This window comes from Nerophis lumbriciformis, linkage group LG01, assembly GCF_033978685.3.
Source record: "Nerophis lumbriciformis linkage group LG01, RoL_Nlum_v2.1, whole genome shotgun sequence".
Classification (NCBI taxonomy): Eukaryota; Metazoa; Chordata; class Actinopteri; order Syngnathiformes; family Syngnathidae; genus Nerophis; species Nerophis lumbriciformis.
In genome coordinates this window covers 24,995,557-25,019,540 of record NC_084548.2, presented here as the reverse complement: position 1 = coordinate 25,019,540, position 23,984 = coordinate 24,995,557, and the positions used below count along the sequence as shown (strand labels likewise).

The window sequence follows — 23,984 nt, the reverse complement described above, 5'->3', positions numbered from 1 at the left end:
TTAAAACATAATACCATATGTTTTTACCATAGATGTCTTCAAAATTATGATTTTTTAAAATTAAATTACTGCTGTTTCTCAAATAAAAATAATTCATAATAAATATTAATAATGATGCAATATTTTAACATGCCACTCTATGGAAATAACATTGTCTGAATATCAAAAATGAAAAATACAAAAAAAAAAAAAATTCTACCCATGATTTTAAAATAGTATTTTGTTAGTTACAAAATAAGGGAGAGGAAATTATGCATTTACTAAATTAATTCAGTTTTAGTGCGTATTTCCCTACTTACCAGCAATGAACACTGAAGGAGACGTTTCCGTGATGAAAGCGGCAACTCCTTTCTTCAATCCCAACATTACTGCAGCATAAAGTGCACTTCAAGTAATTTTCCCCTTTTCTTGGATGGATAATTATTCCTGGATAGGCTTTGGAATATTCTTCACAGAATAACTGTAATTTTATTTTTGGTTTAAGACTCGTTTCGAGACTTTTTCTCCGGCTGATTCCATGACCGTCCATTCGGTTAAAATCAATGGCGATTTGGTGCCTAGCGTTTGGCGATGGAGCTATAAATAGCCTCTCGCACAGCATACGGAATCGCTTGACAGGAAGTTATCAGAGCAGTGCCGATTGTAATTGCTTCAATACGGTTCTTTAGCCATTTCACGAATAAACATTTTCTAAAATATTTTTAAGTTAATAATTGTTAATAGAAAACCGTAGTTTTTACCACTGCAGCCGTGGATGATCAAAAACCGTACTCATTATGAGAAAAGCGTAGTTGTTGTTCGCGACAATGGAACGGGATGTCGCGCACATGGACAAACTTTCACACAAACACACGCAAACGTACACAAACAAACACATTCACAGACACACACAGGATCACGATCAATAAAGGTGGATTGTTCCGTGCAGGATTATACCAAGCATCGTTGCTTCCCTACTGTTTACTACTGCGGTAACTTCTAACAGACATATCCGCCAAGTTTGATCGAGGAAATATGCCACTCGCTGATCACCGTGATAGAGCTCAAATTAATCGCGATCGACAATCACGATCATATAATAGCCCAGCGCTAGCTACAACTCTAGTCGGTCTCAGTACTGGCGCATTTGTGGCAATTTCAAGGATTTAGTGTAATCAAAGTCAACATTTTCAAGAATAAATTGGGCAAAGGGACAAATATTTAGACTCTTGCAGTTTTACGGAATATTTTGTTTCGATGTCTTGAAGAGCACGTCTGTGGGCAAACAGTTCGAGAGAGGCGCGGTGGAACTTTTACGTGACGTGAGCTCCCAAAACATTCTATTTTAACTTGTTTTCTTCTCCGTTGATAATTATTTATTTTTTAACTGTCCATTTTGGCAAATAAGCAAATAGGCATAATAGTTATCACTTTTTGATGATGTTTTGTCGGATAAATGCGATCTGAGCGCAGGAGCGTTCACATTGAGGACGCACCGCCTGTATATCCAATTTATTTCCACATACGAAAGAGGCTTGGGTCAGATATGAAAAATTTGGAATTTGCACTGTTCACACCGACATTAAAAGAATCCAATGCAGGTCGCATATGGGCAAAGATATTATAATTGACCTGCAGTGTGAACAAGGCCTTAGTTTGTGGTCAAAAGCTTGCACCCATATGCCACAGTAGACACTCTTTTGTAGTGTTTGTATTCTTCCTTTGCACTTTAGTTTAAAACTGTCTGAACATGATTTTCACTTGTGTAATGTACAACTCTACGTCTGCCTTCATGTTTAATATTGAAGTGCAACTTTGTTTGTCAATAATTTATTTAGCAATTTAAATTATTGTTATGGTGGTGTATATTTGAGGCCCCCCCCTCCCCAATCCCCTCCTTAAGATATTTTATTGCTTTTGGTTGTATTTTTTATTCAAGTGCAAAATGTTGCTAGCAGACAAAGTATATTTTATTGTTATTTGTTTGTTTTATTTAACTTAGAGATTTAAGTGTTTTCATTCAAAATACAATGTTAAAATACACAAGAAATACAAATGTATTGTATTTGAAAAAAAAAATACATTACATATGTATTATCATTACATTAATGGTTAATTTGGTGTTCTAAAAATAATAATATATACATCCATCCATTTTCTACCGCTTATTCCCTTTGGGGTTGCGGGGGGCGCTGGAGCCTATCTCAGCTACAATAATATAAGGTCAAGCAAAATTTGTTATCGACCCAGGCCTAAACTTTGGGTGTTTTGTTGATAATTTCCACAACGAAGTCACTGTACAACCAAGCACACTAAAGAAAGTACATTAAATATTCACATTAAGTGCACCTACATTTATGAATCATGTTAAATTAATAATATAGCTTGTAATAAACTGGAAAAAAGCAATATTTATGCAGGAATACGGTTAATCGCTAATGCCACAAGCTAATGCTACTAGCTCACTGACGACCTAACCCAAATTAGCATGGTTAATCGCAGGGCACATACAGACAAACAATCATTTCCACTCATATTCCTACCTATGGACAATTTACAGTCTCCATTTAATCTAACATGCATATTTTTACAAAGTTGGAGGAAATCAGAGAACCGGGAGAAAACCCCACCCGCACATGAGTGCACGCGCGCACTGTTTTCATTTAAAAATAAAAATAAAAATATTTTGAAGGTGTGACGGCATTTAAATTGACGTGCCGGTTCGCCACAATTAAATACATGTAGGAGAAACCCTGTAACAACAACACTGTAACAAGTCAAGTCACATCATATGCTGATTGACAAAAAAAAAAAAAAAATCCAAGTTTTCCCTGACTGTAATAAGATAACAAAACAATAAGTGCCTTATAAAGGCAACATTCAATTGTAGAGCTTAAAGAAATCAGGGTTTAAATGATAAAATGCATTTTTTTCCACTAAGAAATAAAAAAACTTAACAACAGTTATTTGTAATTCCAAATAAACCAATAAGTTGATCATAAACAACTTTTTTGTCATCAAGTGCTTCCACCTTATGGTCTTTTATTTCAAACGTGTGCTCTCATCATACGCTTTCTCATCAGTCTTGTGGCTTTTTTGTTTGCTTTGGTCGCCACAATTAACGCAAGATCTTGGCTCCACATAGGCAGCTTTGTACTGCTTCTATAAATCTTAACTTACCGGTAAGTGATTTTCAAGGTGACTATTCAGATTTTATTGTGTTGAAGCCCGTCTTTAACCCTTCCTTGTTTAATTTCTGCAGAACACGTTTAGCAAACTACGTGTTAAATGTCTTCTCTAAACATGCTAAAGAAAGTTCACATTGATAATTGCTGCACCACAATGATTTTTTCTCTGCACGCAAAATCATGGCATCACAAATATGCAAACATACAGAAGAGGAGGGGAGGTGTTGAGAAGCCAGGTAGCACAAGCCTCAACAGAGAAACAAACACGAAGATGATAAGCCTGTATTATTGGCTCAATTCATACATATTTCCTCAAAAACTCTTCTCAGCGGTCTTCTTCTTAATAAAGACAGGCAGAAGAAAATAAGAAGAGCACAAGCAAAGCCAAGACTGCAACTGTAACTGCGGCAGGTGGAGCCTATCCAGCTGCATTCAGGCTGAAGGCGCGGTACACCTTGGACAAGTCGCCACCTTATAAACAGTCACCCAGAAAAGATATTTGAAGCCAGTGAAGCTAAACATCACTGGATGTTTACACTGTTACTTAAAGAGCTGTAAGTTATTTTTTAAATATAGTTTGAAACAGTAGTTGTTCCGACACAACTATTTGCACGTAAAATACATGTTTGTAGTAATAAATATAATCATACCATTTGAGAACTGTATTTGTGTTCAATTACAGTAAGTGTGTTTGTCCTAAACATTCCTGGCCCTTAATTTTACACATTATGGCACCTTCTTTTGGGACATATACCACAATAATATCATACTGGCGGCATGGCGTAGTGGGTAGAGCGGCCGTACCAGAAACCTGAGGGTTGCAGGTTCTCTCCCCGCCTCTTACCATCCAAATCGCTGCCGTTGTGTCCTTGGGCAGGACACTTCACCCTTGCCCCCGGTGCCGCTCACACTGGTGAATGAATGATAGGTGGTGATCGGAGGGGCCGTAGGCGCAAACTGGCAGCCACGCTTCCGTCAGTCTACACCAGGGCAGCTGTGTCTAAGAAAGTAGCTTACCACCACCAGGTGTGAATGAATGATGGGTTCTCACTGACTCTGTGAAGCGCTTTGAGTGTCGAGAAAAGCGCTATATAAATATAATCCATTATGCAACGGCCTTAATACCATGATAATATCGTACAGTGGTATTTTGATACCGTTACATCCTTAATGCCTTGGCATTTAGTCAATCGCAACTGGACTTGTTCAGTTCGTCTTAAAAGACATTTCGCCTCATCCGAACAGGCTTGGTCAGTGGTGATGATTCAGATAGACATGATGCAGTGGGCTCATCAGGTTCATTAGGATGGGACAGAAGTATGTACAGGCAATGTTGAGGTACTATAGGTAGGCTGATCAGGAATAGTGTAAACAGAAATACAGCTGCAATCGTCTGCTTACCAGTAATAGGTTTTATACTTTTCTTTGGTGGCATTTTTGCATTCTTCTCTCTCTGCTTACTCGAAAAGAACAGAATCTTGTCAGAAGCGACATGTTTGTGCAGATGTCGTTTGACATACAAAATAATTGGTGACCATCATTTTTAACCACCCACCACTGTCGATAGTGTTTTATTTTATTACAGCACCTAAACGATAACACACCATTGACATAAAGGAGCACAGCATCCAGCAGAAGAAATGTAGTTATTATTGCTATGACAATTATATCTTTAATTGCTAAATGAAATCCAAAGTATCGGGCTAGTTGTTTTGGTAGTGGCTAAGTTAGCATGTATTAGGGCTGGGCGGTATGGACCCAAACTGATACTGCGGTATTTTTAGTTTGAATACCGGTATCCGATATATGCTGGTATATTAAGAAATACTTCAAAGTGCTTAAGATTGCCTCAGTGTTTTATGGCTAAATAACCAGTGTGGAGCGCACTCAGATTATTTTTGTTGTAAGTAGCAACATAATGTGTTGTTTATCCTTTAAAAAGTAATTAGTTAGCCGTTTCGATGTCAAAGTAATTTTCGTTCATTTTGTTTATGATTGTTAGGTTTATATATCCTCATGCTTGTGCGGGATAGATGGAGCTTCTACTTGTTCACTGCGTTGAAAGCCACTGGCTGTTAAGTTTAAAGCTACTTTTCAGCCACCCAGCCGCTACACAACAGTAGCTTATTCCGCACTTTTAAACCAAGTTGTTGTTCAATTTTTTGACACACCGAGCAACCAGCAGAGAGGCGCTATCCTTAGTTTCTGTGCTAATTCAATTCAAATATATACCGCTTTCAAAAATATCAAGCAGCCCTAGCATGTAGTGATACGGTGTTCTAAGGATATATATCAAAAACCTTTATTTTTTGGTACGAGCTCTTTAGTACAATCTCCCATCTTAATCTCTGACAATGGCAAGTCATGGTGAGTAAACTTGTAAAGTTTGTAGTTATTAACTACGCAAACGTAAGTTCCTGTTATTGTTCCGCTCCCGCTAACATCTCTTCTTGCTGGCTGAGCAGACAGATACCTACTCAGTGGCCTAGTGGTTAGAGTGTCCGCCCTTGGATCGGTAGGTTGTGAGTTCAAACCCCGGCCGAGTCATACCAAAGACTATACAAATGGGACCCATTACCACCCTGCTTGGCATTCAGCATCAAGGGTTGAAATTGGGGGTTAATCACCAAAAATTATTCTTGGGCTTGGCCACCGCTGCTGCCCACTGCTCCCCTCACCTCCCAGGGGGTGAACAAGGGGACGGGTCAAATGCAGAGGACACATTTCACCCCACCTAGTGTGTGTGACAGTCATTGGTACTTTAACTTAACGTTAACTAGATGACAGGTTGTCAACAAAGACTATTTTTTCATAGTTTTTCTATCCAAGCAATTTAAAACTGGATATACAAAAATGAAGTATGTCAATTTTAGGGCTGTAACGATAAACAGTAATCATGATGGCCGTGGTAAAATTCCCAACAGTTTGTATTACCGTTTCAAATTAGAATGCTTGAAAAACAGTGATGAATAACTGCACTGTGACAAACTCACAAACTGATTTGCGCCAGCTCAAATGCTAACATGAAAAAATTAGTCATTAACGCCTTGCCCCATTAAGAAAAAACATACCCCAATCTAAAATTGTATAAACACATTGCTGTCTGAGCAACTAAGATATTCAATTGTGGACATTGACCCCACAAGCTATGCTTTCTTAAACCAGAGTGATTGTTCTATCCTCAAAGGAATATGAGACAGAGGTGTTTTTAGGATGCGCTCAAAAACCGCTGAACAGAGTAGACCGCCACTATGCCCGCCACAAATAATAAACAATTGTACCAAGTTATATTTATCTTTCAAAGAATAAAACAACTTTGCATTATAGAAATATTTACTTACTAATAGTATTACAAAATTATAGAACAAAAACAATGATGTACAGGCCATATACTGTAGGGCCCGGAAACGCAGTTTACCCACTCAAGAGTACTTTCCTTTTCTATACCATGTTGTTCACATGAACAAAATGCCGATTGGAATGTCTGGATTTAGGGATGTCAAAATTAATGATATCAATCATTTGAGATCAACTGATATGTTTTTTTTCAGGGATTATTAGTAGTCAAGGAGGCTGATAACTGATAATTAGGGAAGCTATTTACTTGCTGGAAAATGTATTTAAATATGAATAGTATGTCAGTAAACAGAGGCTTCAAGTTTTTTTTTTTTTTTTTTGTAGAAAACGTATCAGATACCCAAGATGGCGACGCCCTGACGGGCTGCGACTTGCAGACGCTCATGGTAGAAATAGAACAATTTGGCAAAAATACCGGACAGTTCTTTAAATTTCATGGCTGGCTTTCAGCGTGGACACTCCGTGGTCACATACGACCACCAGACAATTCTGGATGTGGATAGATCGGGCCGTTTTGGACTGAAAGATGCGCGTACGTTGGACCTCCTCGCTAGCATGGGAATACTTCGCCGGCTACATCCAGCGGCCTTTGACGCAGCGGAGTCAAGTACCAGCGGGGACCGTCAACGGAAGACACGTAAGCGGTGTGATAGGAAGCAGAAGCGGGGATGCCGAGCGGGGCTAACAACAAAGCTAAAGGCTAATCCCCACAGAACGCCGGTTCCTTCCATCCTGCTTTCAAATGTCCACTCCCTGGAGAACAAACTGGACGACCTGAAGCTGGATTTAAATGCAAGACGCGAGATGAGAGACTGCTGCGCCATATTTCTCACATAAACGTGGTTGAAACCATCCGTTCCGGACGAGGCAGTTAGCATTGAGGGGCTAACTATGTTTTGGTCGGACAGAAGCAAATCTCTCACTGGTAAATCCCGAGGCGGTGGTGTTTGCATATACGTCAACAATAACTGGTGCAATAATGGGAAGATGGTATCACGTCACTGCTCTCCTGATGTTGAACTATTAACTATAAAATGCAGGCCATTTTATTTACCCAGGGAATTCAGTGCTATGATCTTCACAGTAGTGTACATTCCCCCCAGTGCTAACACCAAAGAAGCTTTGAATGCTTTGTACTGCTCCATCAATGAACTGCAAACTACACATCCAGAGGGAGTTTTCATCGTGGCAGGGGATTTTAATCAAGCTAACATGAAAACAGTTTTCCCTCATTTCCATCAATATGTGAATTTTGCAACCAGGGGTGGAAGCAAGCTGGACTTGGTTTATAGTAATATTAAACAGGCGTATAAAGCTGCACCACGCCCCCACCTCGGCTCCTCAGACCATCTATCTGTGATGCTAATTCCTGCATACAAGCCCCTGCTGATCAGGAAGCAAGCTACAGTGAAGCAGGTGAGGACCTGGCCAGAGGGAGCAATGTCAGCATTACAAGACTGCTTCGAAACCACAGACTGGGACATGTTCAAAGCAGCCGCCACCGAAAATCACCACACATGTGTGGAGGAGTATGCAGAGTCTGTGTCCGCATCCGCATACATTCAGAAGTGCATGGAGGATGTCAGTGTGATCTAGAACATCCCCACACGGGCCAACGAGAAACCCTGGATGAACAGTGAGGTATGTGCAATGCTAAAGGCTCGGAACAAGGCTTTCAAGTCTGGCGATACGGTGGCATTAAAATCTGCCACAGCTAACCTGAACCGTGCCATTAAGGTTGCAAAGCGTGCTCACAGTCAGAAAGTGCAGGACTTCTTCGAGAACCCTACAAACACTAGACGAATGTGGCAGGGCATACAGGTCATCAAGGACTATAAAACTGGACGCATGTGAAAAAGTGCAATATGTTTATCTGTACAGTAATCTATTTATTTATATATATATATTTATATATATGTATTTATTTTATATATATATTATACTATTTCCATCCATCCATCCATTTCCTACCGCTTATTCCCTTTGGGTCGCTGGAGCCTATCTCAGCTACAATCGGGCGGAAGGCGGGGTACACAATATATGTTTATTTATTTATATATGCACCTTATTGCTTTTTTATCCTGCACTACCATGAGCTTATGTAACGAAAATTCGTTCTTATCTGTGCTGTAAAGTTCAAATTTGAATGACAATAAAAAGGAAGTCTAAGTCTAAGTCTAAAGGCCTACTGAAATGCTATTTTTTTATTTAAACGAGGATAGCAGGTCCATTCTATGTGTCATACTTGATCATTTTGCGATATTGCCATATTTTTGCTGAAAGGATTTAGTAGAGAACATCGACGATAAAGTTCGCAACTTTTGGTCGCTGATAAAAAAAGCCTTGCCTGTACCGGAAGTAGCAGACGAGTAGCGTGACGTCACAGGTTGTGGAGCTCCTCACATCTGCACAGTTTACAATCATGGCCACCAGCAGCGAGAGCGATTCGGACCGAGAAAGCGACGATTTCCCCATTAATTTGAGCGAGGATGAAAGATTTGTGGATGAGGAAAGTGAGAGTGTAGGACTAGAGGGCAGTGGGAGCGATTCAGATAGGGAAGATGCTGTGAGAGGCGGGTGGGACCTGATATTCAGCTGGGAATGACTAAAACAGTAAATAAACACAAGACATATACAGGTAAAAGCCAGTAAATTAGAATATTTTGAAAAACTTGATTTATTTCAGTAATTGCATTCAAAAGGTGTAACTTGTACATTATATTTATCCATTGCACACAGACTGATGCATTCAAATGTTTATTTCATTTAATTTTGATGATTTGAAGTGGCAACAAATGAAAATCCAAAATTCCGTGTGTCACAAAATTAGAATATTACTTAAGGCTAATACAAAAAAGGGATTTTTAGAAATGTTGGCCAACTGAAAAGTATGAAAATGAAAAATATGAGCATGTACAATACTCAATACTTGGTTGGAGCTCCTTTTGCCTCAATTACTGCGTTAATGCGGCGTGGCATGGAGTCGATGAGTTTCTGGCACTGCTCAGGTGTTATGAGAGCCCAGGTTGCTCTGATAGTGGCCTTCAACTCTTCTGCGTTTTTGGGTCTGGCATTCTGCATCTTCCTTTTCACAATACCCCACAGATTTTCTATGGGGCTAAGGTCAGGGGAGTTGGCGGGCCAATTTAGAACAGAAATACCATTGTCCGTAAACCAGGCACGGGTAGACGGCTGCGTTGACCCTGGATCTCAGGAAACAGAGTGGACCGACACCAGCAGATGACATGGCACCCCAAACCATCACTGATGGTGGAAACTTTACACTAGACTTCAGGCAACATGGATCCTGTGCCTCTCCTGTCTTCCTCCAGACTCTGGGACCTCGATTTCCAAAGGAAATGCAAAATTTGCATGGTTGGGTGATGGTTTGGGGTGCCATGTCATCTGCTGGTGTCGGTCCACTCTGTTTCCTGAGATCCAGGGTCAACGCAGCCGTCTACCAGCAAGTTTTAGAGCACTTCATGCTTCCTGCTGCTGACCTGCTCTATGGAGATGGAGATTTCAAGTTCCAACAGGACTTGGTGCCTGCACACAGCGCAAAATCTACCCGTGCCTGGTTTACGGACCATGGTATTTCTGTTCTAAATTGGCCCGCCAACTCCCCTGACCTTAGCCCCATAGAAAATCTGTGGGATATTGTGAAAAGGAAGATGCAGAATGCCAGACCCAAAAACGCAGAAGAGTTGAAGGCCACTATCAGAGCAACCTGGGCTCTCATAACACCTGAGCAGTGCCAGAAACTCATCGACTCCATGCCACGCCGCATTAACGCAGTAATTGAGGAAAAAGGAGCTCCAACCAAGTATTGAGTATTGTACATGCTCATATTTTTCATTTTCATACTTTTCAGTTGGCCAACATTTCTAAAAATCCCTTTTTTGTATTAGCCTTAAGTAATATTCTAATTTTGTGACACACGGAATTTTGGATTTTCATTTGTTGCCACTTCAAATCATCAAAATTAAATGAAATAAACATTTGAATGCATCAGTCTGTGTGCAATGAATAAATATAATGTACAAGTTACACCTTTTGAATGCAATTACTGAAATAAATCAAGTTTTTCAAAATATTCTAATTTACTGGCTTTTACCTGTATATACTCTTTTAGCCACAACACAACCAGGCTTATATTTAATATGCCACAAATTAATACCGCATAACAAACGCCCCCCCCCTCCCGTCCATATAACCCGCCAATACAACTCAAACACCTGCACAACACACTCAATCCCACAGCCCAAAGTAACGTTCAACTCCCCAAAGTTCATACAGCACATATATTTCCCCAAAGTTACGTACGTGACATGCACATAGCGGCACGCACGTACCGGCAAGCGATCAAATGTTTGGAAGCCGCAGCTGCATGCGTACTCATGGTACCGTGTTGCGCATCCAACTCAAAGTCCTCCTGGTAAGAGTCTCTGTTGTCTAAGGCTGCAGCTAACGATTATTTTTCTATCGATTAATCTATAGATTATTTTTTCGATTAATCGGTTAATCTATAGATTATTTTTTCGATTAATCTATAGATTATTTTTCCTTTTACCGATTATTTTTTTTATTTAAAATGAAGATGAAAAAATAAATGTAGGCCAGTTTTTTCAAAAGACATGGCTTTTATTTACCAAAAAAAAAAAGTATGGCCACTCAGTCAACATTGACAACAACATGACAAAATATTCTGTAACAATGTAAACATTTAAAACTTTTAACATTTAACAAAATTAAAAGTAGCTTATTTGCTTTTTAATGTGCAAATATAAAAGTAAACATCCAGTGCAAATCTTAATATTCTGCAATAGTATAAGCATTTCAAAAGTAAAAGTATTGCTTATTTTGCTTTAAAATGTGCAAAAATAAAGATAAACATCCAATACAAAAAAGTGCAAAACGAAAATAATCTGTAACAATGTAAACATTTCAACAAAAGTAAAAGTATTGCTTATTTGCTAAAATGTGCAAAAATAAAAATAAACATCCAATACAAAAAAGTGCAAAACAAAATATTCTGTAACAGTGTAAACATTTCAACAAAAGTAAAAGTATTGCTTATTTTGCTTAATAACACAACAATGATAATATGATTAAAGTGAAAATTAATTGTTGGTAATTGTACATAGTATATGTAACCGTTAATGTTGTAAAAGGTATTTGCACAACTAATTAACGTTAGCGTTTGTGACACGTCTTGTGCCGTGGGGTTCTTTCAGGACCGACAGACTGAACGCCAGATGGCTTTGCCAGGTTTACAATCTTTTAATTTTACACAAAGTATTTTCTCTTCCAACTCTTTTCTCTTTCTTTCCTCGCTTTTCAGCTCCTCTTCCTCGCTCGCTCGTCGTCCCCTGTCTCTGTCTCTCCTCCTCTCTCGCTCCACGTCAGCTTCACTCTGACTCCTTCCAGTCTCTCTTCCCTTTCTCTCTGCTGCTCCCCTTTTCTTCAGCGAGAGGAGATTGGATGATCGTGCCCAGGTGCGCGGATCGCGCACCTGGGCACGATTGCGGCGTCGCTCCCGGCGCGCCCCACCTCGCCGCTCGCTCGCCGGCCCCGCCTCTCCACAGCGTTAAAGAGGAGTGCGTCTTTGTAAACACTGCACGCCAAACGCACCTCTCAGAGCGAAACGGTGCTTTAGTTTATGAATTTACAACGCAGATACAAATGACACATTCATGTTTTTGTGTAATGATGACAACGTATACTCACACGGACGATTGACTAGTTGATGGTGATGGCAAGAACGCTGTCGGTTTTCTTTTCAAATGTTCGTTCATAGCCGTTGTGCTGCTATGATAGGCCATTTCCGCTCGACACAGTGTGCATACAACAACATTATTAGGCCGTTTATTGAAATACTCCCACACTTTTGATGACTTTTGGCGTGCTTTTTCCCCCTCGCTCGCACCGTCTGCTTTGCGATCCGCCATGACAGTAGTGTGACGTAAATATGCGACGCATCGACGCACAAAAATGGCGTCGACGTATTTACGTAACCGATGACGTCGACTACGTCGACGCGTCGTTTCAGCCTTACTGTTGTCCCAGTTCTCCACAAGCCAATGGTAAAGCTTGACTGTCATCTTCCGGGAATGTACGGCTGTGTTTGCGTTGCTGCAGTCGGCAGCAACACCTACACCTACCGCTTCCCACCTACAGCTTTCTTCTTTGCCATCTCCATTGTTCATTGAACAAATTGCAAAAGATTCACCAACACAGATGTCCAGAATACTGTGGAATTTAGCGATGAAAACAGACGACTTAATAGCTGGCCACCATGCTGTCCCAAAATGTCCTCCACAATCCGTGACGTCACGCGCTGACGTCATCATACCGAGACGTTTTCAGCAGGATATTTTGCGCGAAATTTAAAATTGCTCTTTAGTAAGCTAACCCGGCCGTATTGGCATGTGTTGCAATGTTAAGATTTCATCTTTGATATATAAACTATCAGACTCCATGGTCGGTAGTAGTGGGTTTCAGTAGGCCTTTAAGTCTAAGTAGCGACATACTGTTTTCTGCAGCGCTAATGTGAAAGTTAATTAGCATCAAAAACACCAGGGCCTTTCACAAACACATTTATTACATGTGTCTAATGCTGCGGGTCAGAGGAGCATCAACATTCACATTTCAAAATATGGAAAATCTCCTGGGAAAACTGGTAAAAATATGGGATTTTGTTACATCACAATAACTCACCATCTATGCAATTTTATGGTAAATGGGTTGTACATGTATAGCGCTTTTCTAGCTTTTTTTTTTAAGGAACTCAAAGCGCTTTGACACTGTTTCCACATTCACACACACATTCACACACTGATGGCGGGAGTTGCCATGCAAGGGGCTAACCAGGACCCATCAGGAGCAAGGGTGAAGTGTCTTGCTGGTGGGGATTGAACCAGTAACCCTCAGATTGCTGGCAGGGCCACTCTCCCAACTTCGCCACGCCGTTTATAGCAGTTTATGGATTTTAACATTGCAAAGATTCCTCAGGAGGAAGAGAATGGGAGACGGGGAGGGACAGGGTGCATTCAAGGACCGCTCAAAAGAGTACGGTAGGTAGGACGCCACAACGCCCACAATAAATAATCCATCCATCCATTTTCTACCACTTATTCCCTTTGGGGTCACGGGGGGCGCTGGAGCCTATCTCAGCTACAATCGGGCGGAAGGCGGCGTACACCCTGGACAAGTCGCCACCTCATCCACAATAAATAATAATATATTTTATTTGTTACACACTTATCTTAAAGTACATTTAATGCATTACAGTACAAACCTATATTTAAACAATAAAAGCTTAGCCATTAAAACAGATAAAATATTAAGACTAAAACATCATCAGTAAAGCATAAGAAACATAATATGCAAAATTGTTGGTTTTCTAACAGTGTCTACTGTGTATTTATTTTAGATATTTGAAAAAATAACTGTCAAAAGACTTCATTGGGTGCAAAAGCACTTTTGAGCACATTCAACAATACAGCAATAACAACAATAACAAACTTCAAATACACATTTACTGCACGGATTCTGCAACAGAGCGCACATGATAGCGCGGGGGTGTGGGTGCCATGATTTGTGTGGTGGCGAACAGCTGAGACTTATATTTTTTTTATTAATTTGCACATGTTAGGAATGAAATGTTATTGTTGTTGCTGTGAATGTATTAGAAGAAAAATACAATTATGGCTCTAAGCAAAATCGTTATTTCTAACTATTTTCCATAAAATATGCATTGAGTCTATAGAGTGTGTTTTATCCGATTACTCAAATAATCGAACACACTGATCAATAAATTACGTGACTACTAAAAAAATTATAGATACAGAAAGCTAAAACTGAATAATCAAATCAATTGTTTAACCAGCCCTAATCTTTGCATTATGATTCTGTTGACAACATGTTACTGAAGTCTAAGCCTTGGAATCACACTATTTGCGTTAAAGTTAAAGTACCAATGATAGTCACACGCACACTAGATGTGGTGAAATGTGTCCTCTCCATTTGACCCATCCCCTTGGGAGCAGTGGGCAGCAGCAGTGGCCGCGCCCGGGAATCATTTTTGGTGATTTAACCCCCAATTCCAACCCTTGATGCTGAGTGCCAAGCAGGGAGATAATGGGTCCCATTTTTATAGTCTTTGGTATGACTTGGCCGGGGTTTGAACTCACAACCTACCGATCTCAGGGCAGACACTCTAACCACTAGGCCACTGAGTAGGTTAAAGTTGTCATAAAATAAAAAAACACAAAACAAAAAAAGAATGGTCTTGCCATCTTCCCACGCATTCCACAAATGTCCCCACACATACAATGTTCCAGCATCTCAGTGCATCCCAGTGAGTATCTTATCATGCTCAAGGTCTCACTGAAGCCTGGCCTCAACCCAAAGGCTGGACGCGGGGCAACTAGGCAGACAAGGCCTGCAGTATGTTTGGCAGTGTTTTTCCAGGCCTTTTGTACACAGAATGATTAAAAGGGAGCCAGTGTTGGTATTTTTGCTTCTGCGCTCTAGGGTAGCTGTCGATGAAGGCTCCACGACCACTATGAGACGAGCTCCACAGTTCACTGCAGAAACCACACAGTCGAGTGACAAAGATCCATCCATCCATTTTCTACCGCTTGTCCCTTTCGGGTCGCGCGGGGGGGGGGGGGGGGGGGGGGGGGGGGGTTATATCAGCTGGATTTGGGCGGAATGCAGTGTACACCCTGGACAAATCGCCACCTCATCACAGGGCCAACACCATTCACACACTAGGGCCAATTTAGTGTTGCCAATCAAGATGATTGAAATAAATCAAACCTATAAACAACGAAGACATTTAACACACCGTGATAAATGCGTTTCATATTTGCAAGAGTATATTTTCGATGCACAAATATAAACACAGCAAATCACACTTACCAGCCACCGGCGTCAGGAGAAGCGCCAGGCAAAAGCCGAATTTTGCGAGGGACTGCATCGTTGTTGCACGGCCCGCAGCCATGATGGTGTGCGTCGACTTTGGTCTGTCGCTTGGTGCTAATCCACACTGTAACTTTTTTGGCTTTCTTTTTGTGGCCACCTCGTAAATGTCTTCTCCCGTCCCCGCGTCAGCTCAAATCAGTCAAAATCGCTCTTTCAGGCGCGTCATGCACACTTTGACGCACGCTACAAAACACCCCCCCCCCCCGTCCCCCCAAAAACAAGGATTGCTTCTGTGTAGTTTTGGAGGCGTAAACAATCAAAGTGTCGCTATTTGAGCCCCTGCATAAATCCTGGCGGTAGGCTAAGCAGTTAGCTTGTTTGGCATTCCTAAACGCAGCGGCGAAAACAAGCCATGTCTACAAGCTAGCGTGTTAGCCACTGTGTCGTGCTACACAAACTTAGCTAAAGACACGGAGAATGTCGCTCCAAACGACACATATCCCATTAAATCAGCACAATCACCCGTAGACCATTCTCGGGTGCACACGTAATTATTTCGCCCACCCGTGTCTGCTCTTTAAACAGGACGTTCCCATGTAATTATACGTTAGCTGATGAGCTCGGCTAAGCAGCCAATGCTACGGTGGCTAGCCGACGTTAGCAAATGTCTACTGACTTACTTAAATGCGTCCAGGCTCATTTTGTTGCGCTAAAACGACTTTTTCTAGTTTACGACATGGCCAAGAAATATTATTTAAGAGCTTGCAAGCGGCGGCTGGGTGGACGTGTATCTCTGGTACCGATCTTCTCCCGGGGCGGTCGACTGCGCTGGCTCCAGACGCTTTGGAGCTCCGTTAGGCAGACAGACAGACAGGCTGGGTTGCTGGGAACGCCTCATTTGCAGGCTTGTCTGGACCGCTCGTCTCCGGTGTCATGTTGCTATGGGCTGGCGTCGGGAGGGCGGGGGAGGTGGAGTACAGTATCGCGGAGGCAGCGGCGGGGGCGCAGCGCCACTGTGCCGCAGACGAGGGGCACAACACCCTGGCAACCTTGGTTGCGTTCAAGTTACATCGTAAAACAGAAAGACGATCAAAAACGTCAGTTGAGAATAATCCATCCCATCCATCCATCCATTTTCCACCGCTTGTCCCTTTTTGGGGTTGCAGGGGGTCGCTGGAGCCTATTGATTGATTGATTGAAACTTTTATTAGTAGATTGCACAGTGAAGTACATATTCTGTACAATTGACCACTAAATGGTATCACCCGAATAAGTTTTTCAACTTGTTTAAATCGGGGTCCACTAAATTGATTCATGAAACAGATATATACTATTTTCATAAAACAGTCATCACACAAGATAATCATCACACTATATCATCAGCTGCATTCGGGCGGTAGGCGGGGTACACCCTGGACAAGTCGCCACCTCATCGCAGGGCCAACACAGAATACAGAGAACATTCACACTCACATTCAAACACTATGCCCAATTTGAGTGTTACCAATCAACCACTAACCACGTTAAACCCAGATTCCGATCTAACAAAGGTCTTAACTCATTCTCTTTCTATGCCACATCAATGTAGAATGCGCTCCCAACAGGTATAAAAGAAAGGGCATCTCTATCCTCCTTCAAAACCGCATTAAAAGTACACCTCCAGGCAACTTCAACCCTAAACTAACACCCTTCCGGAGTGTTAATAATCAAATGTAAACAATCAAATGTAGATACTTTTCGTATGCCTTCTGATCTCTCTCTCTCTCTCTATGTCCACTACTTGCTGTACATATCCTACCAAGTCAGACCTACACTGTTTCAATATCCATTTCTCTGTTCTCAATTGTTGATGACTGATGATAACAACCAAACCTAACCCCCCCTCCACACCCTGAATTGTAAATAATGTAAATAATTCTATGTATACACCCTGATGATTATCTTGTGTGATGACTGTATTATGATGATAGTATATATGATAGTATATATCTGTATCATGAATCAATTTAAGTGGACCCCGACTTAAACAAGTTGAAAAACTTATTCGGGTGTTACCATTTAGTGGTCAATTGTACGGAATATGTACTTCACTGTGCAACCTACTAATAAAAGTCTCAATCAATCAATCAATCAAACCTATCCATCCATTTTATTACCGCTTGTCCCTTTCGGTGTCGCACTGACCTACAAAACAAAAATGAATAAAACAATTTGTGCTTATTTTCAGTCAGGATAAAGGGTTACTCGGGGGATCGCTCCACTATATCAGAATGACTGCATTACAGTTTTTTGTCATTTTTGGGGTTTAGTTTTTCTCTTAGTTTTAGTCTTCTTGGCCATTGTTCTGTTTTTTCTTTGTTCAAAGACCTTGCTGGGCCTGATGAAGGGGCTTAGCTGGGAGTCACACCTTATATTGATCAAGCCATTAAGCCTTCTTATGCAGTGTGTCATTTGATTGATGTGGATCGTTGGTTGGATTTTCTGACCTAGCGTCATTGTCATTGCTTCACTTTCTGTTAATATTTTTTCCAATTTTCCTTGCATGCTGCTGTGGAATAAACAGTCCTATTTATTGCAACCCATGATCCATCTTTGGTTGCTGACTCACGACTCCCGACAACAGTAACATAACACACTTCTCTGAATCCTTTATTCCTTTAATAATACATTGCATTACATCAACATCAAATTCTGTTTAAACTTAAAATAAACAGTAAAAGCATGTCCATTTATATAATTTCTTTTTGTTACTTTCATGTTTCCACATGAAATGCACTGTAATAGCGGTGGAGATGAAGGAGTTTTTCTTTCTTTAAACAAGCCAGCCTTTTTATTTTCGTTTACAAATAGCACTGTCTAACTAACAGGCGTCAGACACACAAGCGTCTCCTCGAACACTTCCTCGTGTTTCTCCCTTGCGCCCACACAATGTTTCAATACTGCAGGCAAGACTGCCACTGCCCAAGGGCACTGAACAGTTAATTGTTTCTTTTCTTTCTTAACAATAACAAGAATCAAGAAAAAATCAATAAGAATCAACAAAAATAGTCTCAGTTGGTCCTGCCTACATTGTGACCCACATAGTCTCTGAGGTATTGTGGTGGCCCTCTTTCCCTTCACAGGCGCCCCTGCGGTGGCGGCGACACGCTGCTGCCAGTGGTCTCACCTGCGCAGCTGACCAGGGCGGCTTGTTGTGGCGTGGGGGACTCTGCACACTCTTCTCATTATTTTGTGGTGCTGGTAGGACCCTCTGGCCCACCACGACAGGGTCCTGGTCTCCCTGGTACGGCGCCAGCCAGTCTCAATGAAGGACCACTTTTCGCCTTCGTCCTGGTACCTGTACTCAATACACTACCTCCCCTACTCCTTCCAGAAGTCGCCACGGTCCTGCCCAAGAGTTGTCCAGTTTGGGTCACTGCCCCTTATTAGACTGTGGAAGGTAGACTGACCCCTGCTCGTCTGGCTGAAAATGTCTCCCTCCGTCTTTCACATCATAGTTCCTTTTCTGTCTCATGCCCACATTCTGCTGCGGCTGACGGGCAAACTTGTGTGCTATCTCAAGTCGGTCCTTTTACTCACCGCGTGAGATCATTTCATTCATTCTGGTGGCTGTTTACATACCGCCAAGCACGGACGTGCGTGACGCTCAGTGCATGCTTGCAGACCAGGGACCGTATTTATCAAGCGTCTTAGAGTGCCATTTTACACTTAAGTCCTGAGAATTTGCGAAATTTAGTCCTACTTTTAAACTTAAGAATAAAAGTTATTTGTCAACTTTCTTAAGTCTAAGAATCACTCCTACTCTCCACGATATTTAAGAGACCTTCAGAGGTGTCCTAAGTGGTTAGGAGTTGCCAGCAAGGGATGGCACAGAGGCGAGAGAGACGTTCGCGAACGTTCAGGGAGCGGAAGGATGTCCTGGCTTTGTTTGATGACGAGCAGCTGATCAAACGGTATCGTTTAGACAGAGCGGGTATTATTTTTGTCACAGATTTAATAAGGGGCGTCATCTCATCAGCAACATCACGCAGCAGAGCTTTCACAGCAGAACTAAAGGTCATCACAATGCTTCGATATCTCGCCACTGGGAAAATGAATTGGAAAGAAAAGGAAACATTTATTTTTGATTCATTGCCAATATTGTTTGTTTGTTTTGTATTATTTTGTAGTTTATTGTCAAAATATACACTCCCATTGTCCACTTAAATATTTGTAAGATATTTCTTTATTCTTAGACAAGGGATTCCCTTCCGTGATTGGTCATTTCTATGGACACAGAAATGACGTCACCTAAAATTCCGTTTACGGCACATAGTAATGTCGTAATTCAGCTCTGAGTGTGACACTTACGATTCAGTCCTACACTTCGCTGAAAGTGTGAGTAAGACGCTTGATAACTAACTTTTAAGTGCAGCTTTCAGCGAAGAATTTCTTTACTCATAAGTCAACTCTTAGCAGACTTCTTAGGAGTAATTCTAAGACGCTTGATAAATACGGCCCCAGATCTTACATGTGGAACAGTCTTTTCCGGACTCTCTTGTTATCGTGCTTGGTGACTTTAACAAGGGAAATTTGAGCCAGGAATTACCCAAGTATAGGCAGTTTATTAAATGCCTGACCAGAGAAGAGAACACTTTGGATCACTGCTACACTACAATAAGCAAGGCTTTTCATGCAGTCCCGCGCGCTGCTCTGGGACTATCAGATCACCTGATGGTGCACTTAATCCCTTCATACAGACAGAGACTGAAACTGGTTAAAACTGTTATGAGGACCATTAAGTGTTTCACCGCCGAGTCTGTGGAAGAGCTGCGTGCATGTTGGGAGACAACAGACTGGGAGGCAATTGGAGCGGCCACGAACAATCTGGACGAGTATACGGACACTGTGACCTCATACATTCAGTTCAATGAGGCGCGCATCATTCCAACGCGCACCAGGGCTTGTTATAACAACGACAAGCCCTGGTTCACACCCAAGCTGCGACAGCTGCGCAAGAAAAAGGAGGCTGCGTGGAGAAGCGAGGACCGGAGTACCTACAGAGAAGCGAAGTACCACTTCAACAGGGAAGTGGAGAAAGCAAAATCTGTGTACTCTATCCGTCTACAGGAACAGTTCCGCTCCAATGATTCTGAGGCCGTTTGGAGAGGGCTAAGGACCCTTACGAACCATAAGCCCAAAACCCCCCAGGCCCTGAGCGAGAGGGCCTCAACACTCATGAACGGCCTCCAGCTCATCAAAGCTCTGCTCCCCCCACCATCACCCTCCCCACCAACGCCAGCACTTCGGAGTGAAAGGACTCAAAGGACTCCAAGGATATCACAGGAATCCAAAAACATCATAGGACTGTAAAGGCCCTCTCCATCCAAGAGGAGGATGTACGCAGGCAGTTCTTGAAGCTGAATACGTGGAAGGCCCCCGGGCCGGATCGTGTCTCCCCCCTCCACTCTCAGACACAGTGCGGACCAGCTGGCTCCTGTCTTCACTGACATTTTTAACACCTCTCTGGAACTATGCCGCGTGCCGTCCTGCTTTAATACCTCCACCATTGTCCCTGTCCCCAAGAAAGCACGGATCACAGGACTTAATGACTACAGGCCGATTGCACTGACGTCTGTGGTCATGAAGTCCTTTGAGCGCTTGGTCCTGTCCCACCTCAAGGACATCACCGCCCCTCTTCTGGACCCACTGCAGTTGGCCTACAGAGCCAACAGGTCTGTGGATGATGCAGTGAACCTGGCCCTTCACTTCATCCTGGAGCATCTGGACTCCCCAGGAACCTACGCTAGGATCCTGTTTGTGGACTTCAGCTCTGCCTTCAACACCATCCTCCTTGGACTGTTACGAGACAAGCTCTACCAGCTCAGCGTGCCCGACTCCCTCTGCAGTTGGATCAATGACTTCCTGACAGACCGAAGACAGCACGTGCGGCTGGGGAAGATTGTCTCGGACAGTCGAACCACGAACACTGGTACTCCTCAGGGCTGTGTACTCTCCCCCTGGCTCTTCTCCCTGTATACAAACTGCTGCACCTCGAGTAACCAGTCCGTAAAACTGCTCAAGTTTGCGGATGACACTACCCTCATCGGGCTCATCTCGGATGGTGATGAGTTCGCCTACAGGAGAGAGGTGGACCGGCTGGCGTCCTGGTGCAGCCACAACAACCTGGAGCTGAACGCCCAGAAAACAGTGGATATGATCATGGACTTCAGGAAAGTCACGTCCCCACCATCCCCCCTCACCCTGATTGACTCTCCCACCTCCGTCTCCATTGTGGACTCCTTCCGTTTTTTGGGCACCACTATCACCCAAGACCTCAAGTGGGAGTCGACCATCAGCTCCCTCATCAAGAAGGCCCAGCAGAGGATGTACTTCCTGCGGCAGCTGAGGAAACTTAAGGTGCCAACCGAGATGCTGGTGCAATTTTACTCAGCCATTATCGAGTCCATCCTGACCTCCTCCATCACCGTGTGGTTCCCCGGCGCCACAGTCCAGGATAAGCATTGACTGCAGCGCATCGTACGTGCTGCTGAGAAGGTGATTGGCTGCAAGCTCCCATCCCTCCAGGACTTGTTCTCCTCCAGGACCAGGAGGCGTGTGGGTCGGATCACAGCTGACTCTTCTCACCCTGGACACACACTATTCTCCCCTCTCCCCTCAGGCAGGAGACTACGGTCCATCCAGACCCACACCTCCCGCCACCTGAACAGTTTTTTCCCCTCGGCCATCAGGCACATGAACAATAACTTCTAACAGTAGCTCCTTTGAATTCCTTCTAAGTCTATAACAATATCTGATAGCTCAGTTACAGCTCTTGTTATTACCAAATCTGTGTTATACCTGTATGTGTTTTATGTTGCACGATTGCACCAAGAAACATTCCTAGTTTGTGAACCCGTTCTCAAACAATGGCAATAAAACGATTCTGATTCTGATTCTGAAACTCTGGCTGCTGTCCACCTAGCATAAGGCACACATACGCTATTTTTGGGTGACAGCAGGGATGGCCCATAAAAAAAAGGCAGACCCAAAAAGCCAATCGCTGAGCTTGTGGGCGGTCTATCTTGTGTGTGACTTCAGCAGCAGCAGTGAGCAGACAGACTAGAGGCAGTAACTTGCCCCTGTTTCCACAAATGAGCATTCCAAATACAAACCCCGTTTCCATATGAGTTGGGAAATTGTGTTAGATGTAAATATAAACAGAATACAATGATTTGCAAATCCTTTTCAACCCATATTCAATTGAATGCACTACAAAGACAAGATATTTGATGTTCAAACTCATAAACTTAATTTTTTTTGCAAATAATAATTAACTTAGAATTTCATGGCTGCAACACGTGCCAAAGTAGCTGGGAAAGGGCATGTTCACCACTGTGTTACATGGCCTTTCCTTTTTAACAACACTCAGTAAACGTTTGGGAACTGAGGAGACACATATTTTAAGCTTCTCAGGTGGAATTCTTTCCCATTCTTGCTTGATGTACAGCTTAAGTTGTTCAACAATCCGGGGGTCTAAGTTGTGGTATTGTAGGCTTCATAATGTGCCACACTGCGATAGGACACCAATCTGTACTGCCTGAACGATCATATTGCAGTATCTGTAAAGTATTAGCCCACATTTCATGTTTTGTTTTTACACAGCTAGGCAGATAGTGTATGCTGTCTGTCATGATACACACATGACGTGCTGCATGTATCATGGTAAATGAGTTATACTTGTATAGCGCTTTTCTACCTTCAAGGTACTCAAAGCGCTTTGACACTATTTCCACATTCACCCATTCACACACACGTTCACACACTGATGGCGAGAGCTGCCATGCAAGGCGCTAACCAAGACCCATCAGCAGCAAAGACACAACAAACGTGACTAGGGTGGTAGAAGCCGGGGATCGGACCAGGAACCCTCAGGTAGCTCGCACGGTCTCCCAACTGCGCCACGCCGTCCCCATCATGATCAATAAAATTTGACTCACTCACTGTTTGGTCCAGCTGACCGGGGATGTTTTTTCTGGTTTATTTGGGGTAAGCACACTATTTATGTCAAAATAGCTAGTGTCCAAATTCCACATTTGCTGCTATGAGTCGATTTCACTTTACTCTGTCGGCTTTAGTCTGCTCCAACATTTCACCCTCTTTTTCATGCTCGCTTCTAGAAGCAGCAGTTAATCCGTTGTTCATTTCAGCTTCAAAAGATAAAGTTGTGAATCCTCATTTGTCCAAAAATAGTCGTCTTTGTTGTTTGTTACCAAGTCTGCTATGAATAGGAACACACTGGTAGTCGGACGTGCGTCGCTATGGAAACAGAAATCAATGCGCAGAAGAAATCAGACCCAGAAATCATTAAAAAGATCAAAATACAGTTCATATTGAACATATTACATACAGATTTTTTCTGAACATGTCTGTTACTACATTATATATAGACTTGGTGTGTGTATACAAAACGTTGATGGAGGGTTTTGAAGTTGTCTTAGGCTTTGAAGGCTACAACGGTGACTTCCATTAGCCCAGGGGTCGGCAACCCAA

At 42.5% G+C, this 23,984-nt stretch overlaps 1 protein-coding gene across 1 annotated transcript in view; it reads right to left on the bottom strand.

Moving 5' to 3' along the window:
- Positions 1-16,462, bottom strand: part of LOC133617721 (bone morphogenetic protein receptor type-2-like) — a 98,246-nt gene extending 81,784 nt beyond the window's left edge. Inside the window, exon 1 of the mRNA XM_061977888.1 lies at positions 15,450-16,462. Coding sequence (XP_061833872.1) covers positions 15,450-15,531 — 82 coding nt within the window. The 5' untranslated portion in view covers positions 15,532-16,462. The remainder of the gene's footprint in view (positions 1-15,449) is intronic.
- Between the last annotated feature and the right edge of the window lie 7,522 nt (positions 16,463-23,984).